The 13,667-nt window shown below is 36.9% G+C and overlaps 2 protein-coding genes across 2 annotated transcripts in view; one reads left to right on the forward strand and one right to left on the reverse strand.

Moving 5' to 3' along the window:
* The window catches only part of LOC139740018 (TATA box-binding protein-associated factor RNA polymerase I subunit B-like), a 55,844-nt gene that overhangs the window by 36,791 nt on the left and 5,386 nt on the right, over nucleotides 1-13,667 (reverse strand). Inside the window, exon 5 of the mRNA XM_071650615.1 lies at nucleotides 12,796-12,875. Within this exon, the coding sequence (XP_071506716.1) occupies nucleotides 12,796-12,875 (80 nt within the window). The remainder of the gene's footprint in view (nucleotides 1-12,795; nucleotides 12,876-13,667) is intronic.
* Nucleotides 2,357-3,343, forward strand: LOC139740014 (uncharacterized). The gene has a single exon (XM_071650609.1). It carries the CDS (start codon nucleotides 2,357-2,359, stop codon nucleotides 3,341-3,343), a length of 987 nt encoding a protein of 328 aa, XP_071506710.1.

Below are 13,667 nucleotides of genomic sequence, written 5' to 3' on the forward strand. Positions count from 1 at the left end.
GACTAACGAAACGATGTATAATGAAATGACGTATAGTGAAACAACAGTCAGAGCATTGTTTTGAACTAGAACTCGATAACGAATCAGTATTCCATTGTGTCCATTGTGCATCTGAACGTATGGTGACCATAGAACGGTATAACTGGGCGGGGCTTAATGGGAGCGTGCACGAAAGGTGAACCTATACCTGTCACTCATGACCATAACAGCACGCGCATTGAGAAACTGCACATCTATACGTTTTCCTGAATGGTCGAAATTAGCATCTGAACGGTCTGTCGGCTATACGACGATTCTTCATGTGTCGTTTCTTTATTGAGTATTGGTATAAACTGGCTTGTGTCTGAACAGGGGGTAAGGGCACTTGCCCAGACAAGGAAGTATGCTTTGAGAAGTTACAGGGGACAATATTGACATAACCTCTATTGACCACAGTACACACTGATGTGGAAATGACACCTGTCAACAAGCAATCATCTCTCTCACTCTATCTTTCCATGAAAAATACTCAAAAAACCGCTGGGTCCTTGGCCTTTTACAGAACAGTCCTCCGATGAGGATGATACATTCTTCACTTCATAAGGGCTTGCTTCTACCCTATAAATAAGAGAAAAAAAATATTCCTGTATGGATGAAGTTACAAGATGAGGATACAATCAATAGAGGTGCATTTCCCTTTTCTCTACGTCAATCACCCTAAATTTTATACTTTTGGCAGAAGGGATCCTAATAAGTTTTGCCCTGTTATTTGGCATTCGTGCAACTTTCTAGCCACTGTGTTCAAGGAAAAAAACCAAAGGCAAAATTGTGTCATTCTTGTCAAATAGATAGCAGGCTATTTGTAAATGATAAGATGTAGTATGGGATGGGTTGGTTGACAATGCTAAAAATATCCACAGTCACATGACCAAAACTTAATTACAAATGAAACATATTAGATGGTTTACCGATGATCTACCAGCTGTGACAATCTTGCCATTTATGTGATTTTCTAAAATTGTACATCAATTTGCCGCATTTATTCTTCCTTGTTTCAAAGTAAGTCATTGTGTCATGCAACGATTCCATTACTGCTTGATTATCAGTAGCTGTCACTTCAATTCATCAATTCACTTCTGTGGCTACCATCTTTTCTTCAAACTTTCAATAACATTCACCTGTCATTAGTTTTAGGTGGACATTTTTTTTTTTTTTTTTTTTTGGGGGGGGGGGGGGCAATTAACATCAAAGCACCATGTCCTAGCATGCATCTGTACTCTCAGTTTAGTTTGACAACTGTATCCCATCTCTACCATATCACATTATATCACCTTACTCAAACATGTATAGCCTCTAAGTATCACTGACTTGCCATTACTTCATTCACTTTAAAGATATGTCCTGTTTCAAATTACAAAGTAGTGTCTTAACAATTAAACCGAAATTCAAATGAATACAAAGTAGAAAGTGTGTGCTCTTGAACCATCAATCACCACATGTTCCTAAGAAGCTGAAAGAGACAAAACATCCTCACTTATTCTCACCTTAAGCAGGGAAACATTGCACTCTAAACCTGGTAGAAAATTACAGAAATAAAAAAAGATCTGAAATGAGAACAATCCATCACCAAATAAGGACATGTTAGCACCAACTGCATGCTACAATTGGGATTCTAAATAAATTGAATGAGACATTTCAATCATGTCTAAAATGGGAAGCTCTTCTTGCATAGCATTGAACCCATCATGACAAACAATGTCCTGATGAGCGTCTCTCTTGTGGCAAAAACAGGAAGATATCAATGTCCTGCAGGGGAGCCCATTGTTAAGTGATCCCTGATTCTTGAATAAACTTTGATGATGCCAAAGAACAGAAGACGGTATCACAAAACCTTTGGCTTTGACACTTTTCCTTCTCATGCATCAGAACTCTGGGGGCTTTTCTGAGTGAGGCCTAAAATCCTCAGTAATATTTGACATGTCTCTGACATGTCAATGAGGTAATGTCAAGAGGAACTGATTAAAACGGTTGGATATATTTTGGGTGTCTTTTTATGTAATGTGGACAAACTATAATGCATAATGTTGGGAAGATTGCATTTATGAAGTATGAAACTATAGGAACAGCAAAAATAATAAAATTAATAAGGAAAAACAAATAACCATAACTTTCACTATCACTGCATAAATTATGTTTTAAAAAAAGGAAGTAAAAGAAAAAGAATCCCTCATTTCTTTTTTCCAGAAGATTGAAACAAAAATAATAATAAAATAAAATAGTGGTTCCCATACACATGTACCCTAAAACGAATTTCATGCCTCTACCATTTCTTCTCTTTTCAGAACTACAAGAGTGCCAGTGACATCAATACAAGAAGATGCCCATGGAATTACTGTTGACAATCTGCTTGACCCTTGGTCTGGCATCCCTGACATCCTCAGAGGTTCAACCTCCGACAAGTGAAAGTCCTCTGACACCCGCGGCAAACTTTGGTGCACCTGCGTACAATGTTGTGGGGGATGACACAGAGGTGGAAGAGCTCACAACAAGCACCCCTGCACAGGTGACCCAGATGGAGGGAACGACAAAGCCCGATGGCATGACCCAACAGGAGCTGCAGGAAGAGCAGTATCTGCAGCACTGTGGACGAGGCTTTGGAGGATTTCCTGGGATGCCGGGAATCCCGGGAACACCAGGGCACAACGGCATCCAAGGGCCCCCGGGAGTGAAAGGAGAGCCGGGAACCAAAGGAGAGAGTGGGAATGGAGGAAGGCAGGGACTGGAGGGACGGCGGGGTTCCAAGGGGCCCAAGGGGGACCGGGGACCAAAGGGACCACCAGGGATGAAGGGAGACTCAGGTGACTTGTTAGGGCTCAAAGGGGATCCTGGGCTACCAGGTGCCCCAGGGAACCCTGGAATGAAGGGTCTCCGTGGGCCAAGAGGACCTCCTGGCGTCCAGGGGCCCATCAACCATCAACTTGCAGAAGAGCTTCGCATCGCTTTCACTGTGATCAACGCCACGAGGTTCCCAGATCCAAACACACCTCTTGTCTTCCAGGATATCATCACCAACAATGGTGGTGGTTACAGTGCGGAAACCGGTAAATTCACCTGCAAGGCTGCTGGGCTCTATGCTTTCACCTTCCAGTTTTTTGGAGGGTATCATCACTTCAGACCGGAAAAAGCGATCCTTATGAAAAATGCAGTCATTGCCGTCACAGCCATGTCGACGGTTGACTCCAGACTGGGAAACTTCGCAATCCTTGATTTGGTTGAAGAAGACGATGTTTGGATTGAGATCACGGAGAGTAGGGACTTTGGACCTTCCAACTATAATTCCTTTTCAGGATTTCGACTTTTCTAAGTGAAATGCCAGGAGTCATAAAATGATGAGACAGTCCTATGGCACTAAAATCTGTTAGTGCACACATAATAAACAATTTCCTTTTAGGTACAATGTGTACTTAATCTTTCAAGAAAAAAAAAAAACATTGACAGCACAAATAAAAAAGAATTGCTTCTATTGGTAAGACATAGACAGTGATTTTTGTTTTTCATGCAATGTTCTCCATAGTAAACTTCAGTATGTTGTTGTAAGTGGAAGTAGTAATAAATTTTGTATTAGCACAAGGCAGCACATATCAGGTATTCATACCAGCTACACACTTAGTGCATCACGTCATCTAAAAATATGGTTGTACAGTCAAAGAAATGCAAGAGTATTCTGCATTTTTGCATGTTTTCAGTAGAAAAAATAAATTTCACATTGAAATTTGTTATTGTATGCTTTAGATCCTGTAAAGGTACAGCAAACATGAATGAATCATGACTACATTTCACTTTTGTGTTCAAAATTTGTGTTATCAAATATACATATATCTTATGTCAGTGAGAAATATTTGAGCAATAGTTTTTTTTTTCACTTATATCTCATAATCTTAACTTATTCTATGTATTACAAAAGTCAGTAAATTTTTAATTTATTTCATAACAGCTTGTACTTCAGTAGCACTGAATGTATCACTGTACATAATACAAGAATACAACTAATATTTTTATTTTACTAGCATGTGTTATAAAAATTTTATAAGTTAGCATTTAATTTATACTTTCATACACAAAATGTTCACCATATATTCTCTTTGCAGAGAGATAACACTTTCGAAGCTCTTCTTCATTGTAATCCCTTAAGTGGGAAATCCAGTCCAAATATAAGTTAGTCTGATAAACAAGAGCAAAATCTTACGAGTTCAACAGTAAAAATTTGACTGAAATTGGATGAAAAAAAAGGACGTTATGACAGTTTGACATTTTGCTAATTTCTGCAAAACAGTTTTTGTACAGTGGATATGAATATGCAAATGAGTGAGCTTACCATGTCATAACCTCACAATTTTCCATTGATCGTGTACAAAAAAAAAATGACAAAAATTCAATGTTTCTGTCATAGAAGTCTGAAACATGATGTTATTCCTGGTTGAATAATTTCAGAATAGTGATCAGTTAGATATACTAGGATTTGAGCCTCGGGCATAATTGTGTTTGAATGAAAAACTGGAAATTTTAAAATTTTATGTACAAATTATATGGTAAGTTGTGAGGGAATGACATGCTGACTTTACCATTTGCATATATTCATATTGACTGTTCAAGAACTGTTTCCCAAAAAATAGTGAAACTTCAAAATGTCATTACTTCCTTATTTTTCATCCGATTTTAATCAAATTTATACCACTGAACTTGTAATATTTTACTCTTTCTTATCATACTAACTTATATTTGGGCTGGATTTCCCCTTTACGATGCCTGAAGATGACTTGAAAATATTTGATGAGACATGAATTGAACAATACAAGCAAATATTCCAAATTGTTAAGTCTTGCCTCATTATTTGAATTAGCAGAAGATGGTAGGTTTCACATACATGAGCAATTTCATATATATATATGATGGACCTAATTTTGGAGGGCATTACAAAAGAGTGCTCTGACTCCCTGGAGTGGGCAACTGGTCAAGGACCCTGAAATCATTCACAGACAAGCACCGAGTCAGTTTACTTGCCTGATGGGGATTTTTAGTTGCCCAGGGCACACAGGGTAACTGGGGTTTCAGCACCCTTTATATCTCTATAACCACCCAATTACTGTCATGATTCACCAAATGTGTTCAAGTGCAGTATAAAAGGTGACAGAAGAAATAGCAAAGCGGCAAAGTGTAGTCATAAAGTTTACATTGTGTGAATTGATGACAGTATCAAGAGTTGTCTTTGTGAAGTATATAAATCAAATGTAATCATGTACACAATAGTTTGATTTGTTACCTTTTTGTACGGCTATCAAAACTCCTCCATGTTGTATGGAGGTTTTTAATAGTTTGCTGTAATTGGTATGAAAATTATAGCTTACGGATGTATGTGGAGTTTAACTTTGTCATGTTTTCTTCTAAATATGAAAAATAAAAAGCATGAACAATATGTCAACATTGGACTAACCTCTATAAAGAATGAGTTTTTATCTAAATGCACTACAAGTAAAATGTCAATTTTCAAAAACACATAGTTCATGCAAAATTTTGCCAGTTTCTTTTAAACTTTTCATTCGTTCAGCAGTGTGACCTCAAACAACATACTGGCTGTCACAATATCTTTTGGCATAGAATATGACCTGTACTTTGCCTGTATTAGTGAAGACATAAAATATAACCTTATATTTTGTCATCTGGAAATATGGCTGCTCCATATTTGTTCCTATCCATTACTCTGATGACTTTCACAGTTCCTGTCCTTTCCAAGCAATTAAACACTTGCTGACTCCATAGCTCGAAGGTCATTTATCCCACTTCATTTCTGCCTTGAGTGTCATGATTAACATTTAATTCGTAGATACTGTCATAAGAGAATGAGAGGGAATGAAAGAAGGGAAATGAAAAAAAAAAAGAAATGAGACAAAGATAGGTAGATAGATAGATGGATAGATAGATAGATAGATGAATTATAAATTGAGGAAAAAAGAGATAGGGAGAGTTAGATTGGGAGATTTGGATAATCATACATGTGTGCAAGAAAGAGTATGAGAGTAGATTTCAAAGAGAATATTGTCAGAGCTGAGAACCAGGGTGCTATTGTATTCTAACATTTGAGCATGAATTACAACAAAACTATAATTTTCATGAAGTAAAAAGTTTATTTAATCAAAACTCGTTAGATTCATAAGATTTGTTCAAAATGTAAGGCAAAATAGTGCCTTTGTGGTTTTTATTTTTAACATTTTATGGAAAATGGAAAAAAAATTGACATCATAATTTAGAGGAGATTGAGCTCTTCAATGTGATACTGATAACTCAATACCCCCCCCCCCAAAAAAAAAAAAGAAGAAGAAAAAATTGTGATAATGGCCTTCTGAATTTCAGCTGATGATATGTGTGCAACATGTGTGCATGTGTGTGTGTGTGTGTGTATGTAACAGAGACAGAGAAAGAGAGGGAGAGTAGTGGAGGGGAAGAGAGAGAGAGCAAGTGATAGCATATGAATATATATAATATATTCTTTGTTTAACCCTTACAAAACTGCCCTTGGAAAAAAAACAGACAACCCATTTTTTAATAGCAGGTGTAATCATACAAAGCTCACAAGTATTGTATCATGGGTATTAATCAGCAAATGAATGCATGATTACAGCTTTACTATGAAAACTGAAATCAATGACACACACAAACAATGCGCACAATAGATAACATGGAATTTCATCACACATGTACACGTGTGGGTGCTTTAGTGGTTTAAACAGCTCTGCACATATTTTATAATGCACACATACCGTGTTTGTGTATAAACATGTATGTTTGTATTTATGTGTAGGTGTGTGCATGTGTGTGTGTTTTGGGGTTCACTTCTCTTTTAAGGAAATTGAAGTCAAATATTTAATGTCATAAAAACTTATGAACATAGACCATAAAAGTTACAATTAGCAGCTTACAGAACAATTTGAAGTATTTCTATATATTCAACATCATAGAATTGTTACACAGTCACGATAAAAGAAATATCTAACAGCACACAACACACAGCTGAGACACATGATCCATACAAATGCACTTTTCTTCCTCCATCACAAGTATTTAAAGAGAAAATCCACTCAAAAGGTCAAGCTTACTTTGTTAAAAGAGCCAAATGAAACAAACAGGACAGTGCAAGTTTCACTGATATCAGCCAAAAAGAATCAGGTCATGAAATTAAAGGGTGTGTACAGTTCTGGTCGAGGTTAGGATTTTGCTTTGAACATTTTGCAAGATATTCAGAAATCAATCTATGAGATGTCAAAGAGCATGCAATTCTAAGGGGTATCAAAAGTTTATTTGATGAAAATCGGTTTTGAAGTGGCCAAGATATCCAAAAACAAGGTGAAACAAAGAGATCCTAATAAAGTTGTGGCTTGTAGTCTTTTATTGTTATCACTTTTTTGGATATCTCAGCCATTTGAAAACCAATTTTCATCAAATAAACATTGAATCCTTCTTAGAATTACATGCTCTCTGATATTTCATAAGAGGTTTATCATTATCTCACTTAGGAATGTAAATAACATGAATCCCACCTTAAACAGTACTGTACAGCCCCTTTAACAGGTTTGCACATACTTTCACAGAATGGTGACACCTGTCATGATATGCAAATGAGATGAGGCAACTAACTCTTTTTTTTCTGTTTGCATTTCAAAAACACAAGCAGAATAAATTTTCATCACTGACCCTTCAAATATAGCTCTCCCTATTAAAAAAGGATCATTGCCTAATGATTATATCTTAGAATAGTTTCATGCTGAGGGTCACACCACTTTTGTTTATAATTTCTTTTAATCAATAAAGATAAGGGTATTTCAATGTAGATTTGTGCACAAGTCGAAAGACTGCTTGTGAAGCTGTGGCAATCACAGCCTAATCTCCTTTGCAAATATTGGCCCAAATTCCCAAACATTGCCTAGATTTACTCCCTGGATTAACTGCATCAAATGACATCATTTAGAACATCATTTAGACCATGGATTATTTAGTCTGCTGTTTGGGAAATGCTCAGTGGTTTGAATTCAGACCATGGAATAGATAGTTCATGGATTCAAGAATCCATGGACTAACTCTGTGCGACATTTGAGAATTCAGGCCTATGTGATTGTGACCATCGTCACTGGATTCATGAAAAGATGTGCAACTCTTCTACTTGTATTTCTCTCCCACTGATCTCAAACATGAGGGAAGAGGTTCCCTTTGGTGGCATGATTCTCCTAAAGAGACATTGAAGCTCAAGACTGCATGCAACTGCATGGGGAAAACACCACAAGAGGGCAGTAGAACAAACCGTAAAACTAACCTATCAAGTACCGCTCACGACAACTCCTGACATGGTTACAGCCCCAAGTTTATGAGGGCAGCATTCCTCATCTATCAAACATTATGATGGTCTTGAATGGCAGTGTACAGTGACATGTACCCCTAACCATCTTTTTTTCTTTCTTTCCTTTTTTTTTTCTTCAAAATCTTCAAAATTAATATCTAAGAGCAAGTTTAGAAGTGACTTGAGACAAACAGACAAGGTCTCAGTGATTTTTCTCACAATGAGCAATGGCATCCAATGGGGATGGGGGTGGGGGGCTCATATGGAGTTTACTGATGTGATGTCAGCATACACTGTACGTCTCTCTAGCTGCTAGCAGCCAGAGGCCACACATTTGTTGAAAGAGGTGGGTGGTTTTAGAGCACACATGTGAGTACAGTGCCACTGACAGCACAGGTTACCGGAAGTGTGTGCTGTATTTACCCCATGACTGTTTAATAGTTTTAAGAGTACTCCTGTCTGTGGTAATCACTGGGTAAATAAAACATTATTATCATCATCAGAAAACATTTGTCTAATAGTGTCTGAAAAACATTAAAGAAATGGCAAGGCAATTTAGGGTATGCATTACATGCCGCCAAACCATAGAGTTACTCGAACTTAAATTGGCTATCCTCTTCAGAATCTATTGATAAAAACTAGAATACAAGTATGAATTACAGAAAAAATAACAATAAAGGGGCTATAAATAATGTGGCACAAAAATTACTCAACAGAACCCTTGCAGTCATGTCTGTGATCTTGATATTTGCTTTCCCCTAACCAGTTCCTACAATAAATCTAGAGCTTTAAATCCACTGAGGAAGCACATCATACAAACACACACACCATTACCACCCCAATACATAAACACATACGTCATCAGGGTATTAGTGACAGTTCTGACAATAAAGTTTCTCAGACAATTGTACTATGATTTACTGTCTATCAACACACACTCAAGGAGAGAGCATCCTAGGAGTGAAGAGTCAGCAGGTGTTGTTAACTGTCACTACAATCAATTTGTTATCTGCAGGAGGACCAGTGCACACTAAAAATATATTCCAGTTTATAACAGGAGGAGCATTACTTAACACAATACCAAACCTATGGAACATAATGCCTCTCCATGTTCAAATCAATAACTAGTGTAAAATTACATTTGATATTACACATGCCATAAGAAACTTAAAGGACAATTTCACTTTCATAAACATAAGGATTGAGAGAATGCAACAATATTAGTAGAACACATCAATGAAAGTTTTAGGAAAATTGGGCAATCGATGCAAAAGTTATGATTTTTAAAATTTTTGTGTTGGAACCGCTGGATGAGGAGACTACTACAGCTTGTGAGTCATATGCGTACAACAGTATAAAGAAAATGTAAAGAAAATTCAACATATTTTCACTTTTTTCGCATAATAATAGAGCACTTGAATTGCCTCTTTCTAAAGGCAGGGGGAATAATATTACCCATAACATTTGTCGGTAACGAGTTGGGGGAATGTGTACTTTTTTCAAAAGATGAAATTTTGTGAAATTCTCTTTATATTTTCCTTATATTGTTGTACGCATGTGACATCTAAGTTATTCACACACTGCAGTAGTCTTCTCATCCAGCGGTTACTGCACAAAAACTTCAAAAATTCATAACTTTTGAACGGATTGTCCGATTTTCTTCATACTTTCAATGATGTGTTCTACTAATATTGCTACATTCTCTCAATCCTTATGTTTATGAAGGTGAACTTGTCCTTTAAATGACTTTGCAATTTCACTCGCTTGTCCACAAAAGAGATGCCAATCGCGGACAACATGTGCCCATATCAGACGAGGTGATGACATCATCACTTCATAATTTTCCCTGTTGATCTGTGCATAAATCTTCATCAAAATCCCATAATGAAATGCACAGATATTCATATTCTATGAAACCAAGCTACAAATTGTAAAGAATCAAGAAATCTCATGCTTTCTGTCAAACTTCTCTACCATGGTTTGTTTGAATTTCCTCGACATATTACCATCAAAATGAACACAGACTGATACTAGACTTGCACTTTAAGGGCCTCCTGTTTTTGTTATTTTTTTCCTTTCCACTCAAAAGATGATAATCTATGAGAGTCCATTACCGGTTTAAGGTTACCGCCCTACATCCAGTATAATGGGATGGAAGGAAAGAGGGACATGCACACAATGCACAATGTGGAGAAGATTTCTATTTTTGATTTTTTTTTTGAGGAGGAAGTACGTATCAACTATCTGTTGGCAGAGTAACATTATAGTATGCTACTCTACACTATCCATACAAAATACCATCTTGAACATCCTGAACTTAAACAGATGGCATAATTTTGGTTGAGATGAAGCTTCAGGTTTCCAACTTGTTGTGAGATGATGAGAAGCCTCTTATGATCTATGAAAGTGCATACAATTCTATGAGGAATTCACATTTTATGTGATGAAAATTGGTTTTGAAATGGCCGAGATATCCAAAAACAAAGAGGCCCTAATAAAAGGTGGGATCCATCTTTTACTAGGACCACTTCGTTTTACTTTGTTGGTGGATATATGCCAGCCATTTTAAAACCAATTTTTCATCTAATAAACTTTGACTTCCTCTTTAATAGTATTGTATGCTCTTTAATATTTCACAAGTGGTTCTACTTATCTCTCAAAAAGTAAAATCTGAAACCCCATCTTAAACAAAGCGATACCATCCCTTTGAAGGCATTACTGAGGTAAGTATCCCTTCAAAACAACTAGAAAAGCACTCTGAGAGCGCAGACCTCCGCGCCTCGCCCTAGCAGAAACTAGAGCACGCACTTTATAGTTCGCGCAGGCAAACCTCAAATATGCGCAGCCTGAACTCCAAAGTTCATTGACCCTACCTGCCAAAATATCAAAAATCCTTCATAAATTCCCCCAAAATTGTTGGATCACTACCAAAAGTTAATCGTTTGTGACTTGTGTCATTCTCAACCTTTTCTGCAAGTTTCATCTCAATCCGTTAACAACTTTTTGAGTTATTTTGCACACGGACAAATGAACTAACTACACTTTGTAACTAACAAACTAACGAACAAACCAACGGTAACGAAAACATAACCTCCTCCCTTGGCAGAGGTAATAAAAACAATCCTCATGCAAGGGATCATTGATTTTTGCAGCCTTATCTTAGCAGACTTTAGTACTACAAGATTATGAAAACTTTTAGGATTCTTAGGGTCTTAAAGCAAGCAACCAGTAAAGAAAGCAAACATATCAAATCGTCGGTTGAGAATGATAAGGACGTTAAGTTGCCACAAAACCCATAGTGTTCAAGACAACTTTAATAACGCCCTTCTCATTCTCAACAGACGAAATGTGAAATCAGCCCATGGCTGGCATCCATGTTGAGAGAGGTCCCTGATAAACTGATCAATAAAATTCAAATTTGATCAGTATACTTTCTAATACATACAAGACATTTACACATACACACACAATAAAAAAAATACACATTTTGTATTTGATATGTGCTATAAAATAGATTTATTTACCAGCCTTTGAAATTAGAATATCTATAAAATTATGTATCTTACTTGTAATCTTCATACAAAAATAGTGGCTACTACATTACTTGTGCACATGAATATGTTACCACATGACCAGGTTGCACTGAAAGTTGCATGTGGACCCAGTAGATACAATGTCCGTCAATAATTACCTTTAGCAAACTTTTGAAACCTATTTAGGATCATAAGTAACATGAATCAGAATAATTCCAATTATACAACACCTAAAAAGAATGTGGCTATCCGATTGGTTGATTGCCCATCATGTGACATTCAGTGAAGAGTACCATTGGACACTGTCTCTGTCAGCCATGCAATTTTTTGAGGGAAAAAATGGATATTTCCATTGACTCCCATCTTAAACTCAAGATTGACTTGAAGCTTTTGTGCCATTGCACGGCTCGAATGTCACAATAAACAAACATTTGCCATGCACACTCAACAATATACAAGTTCACTTCCAAGCAAGCGTGTATTTTGTCACTTCATTTTGTAAACAACTTCAACCGATAGGTTTTGTGTACGTTCATACGTACATGTACACAGCTTGCCATTTCTCTGTTAAATTCAAGGATCTATGTGGGCCACATCTGTTGACGTCCGAGGTGTTGTATAAAACAAATAATGTATGGTCCTTACTCGTGCAATGGAACAAGATCTTGCACTCGGCGAAAGATGAGGCGCACTATGCAACTCGGCTTCGCCTTGTTGAATAGAGCACCTCTATCTTTCACCTCGTGCGAAATCTTGTACCATCGCATTCATGATCGTTCACTATTTGTACTTTTGCCTTGTTGAAAAGAGCGCCTCTATCCTTCACCTTGTGCGAAATCTTGCACCATCGCACTCATGCCCATTCACTATTTGTATATTAATCATTGGATAGCCTACCTTGGTCTCATCCTCCTGCTTTTTTGCTGCTCTCTTCCTTTTTCCTGTGTATGAAAAAACAGCCAGTGATGCCAGATTTTCTGAAGTGCAGTAAAACAAGGAAATAAGCACAAGTGGCTACTACTGATGACCCCTTAAGATTATTAATGTGACATCACATATCTAAAATGATAAATTCAAGTTTCAGAACTACATGAATTTTCAAGAAATGGCATGGAGCCCTTTCTTCTCTCTCTCTCTCTCTCTCTCCCTCTCTTTCGCTTTTTTTGAAACCCGGAAGTGGCATGAGAAATGGCACAAGAGCTCTTTCTGTAATTGTTTTTTTGTTTGCTTGTCAGCTGCTTAACCTGGAAGTGGCACCAGAAATATTTTTTCTGTACCCCCCCCCCCTCCCTTTAATGGAATTCCTGATTTCTGGATCTGTGCCTGTTATATAATTACATATATATAAAGTTTGTGTCCCTTTCGCAGCCCTAAAAATCAGATTCCCTTCATAAGCTGGTGTTTTGTAGAGGTAGGTAATTCAGACATCGCCTCATGATAAAACCTGGGAACTTCTTTATGATGGGGGGGGGGGGATAAGTACAATAGATTTGTAGTGAATCTATTGGACAAAAAAAAAAAGAAATCCCAACTGTTATTCTCAGCACAAAAGGGGAGCCACTCTTGAGTGATATAGGGGTAGTTTTTCATCTCTTTTTTAAAAACTATGGGTTGCATTACCATAAGATTTCATCTAAAATGTTGAAGACATTATTTTTTTTCCATGCAAAATTTCATGTTGTTTGCAAAAGGCATATAGAGCCTTTAACGTTATGAATAGAGTGCTTACAATTTCCACATTAAAAATATCTAAATTTGAGTAAATTCCT

Source organism: Diadema antillarum, unplaced genomic scaffold, assembly GCF_040938485.1.
Source record: "Diadema antillarum isolate AM-2024a unplaced genomic scaffold, OU_Dant_1.0 seq00000825_RagTag, whole genome shotgun sequence".
In the NCBI taxonomy this organism is placed as follows: Eukaryota; Metazoa; Echinodermata; class Echinoidea; order Diadematoida; family Diadematidae; genus Diadema; species Diadema antillarum.

Bases quoted from the DNA above. Each gene is read 5' to 3' on its own strand.
- LOC139740014 (XM_071650609.1), top strand. From the start codon at position 2,357: ATGCCCATGGAATTACTGTTGACAATCTGCTTGACCCTTGGTCTGGCA.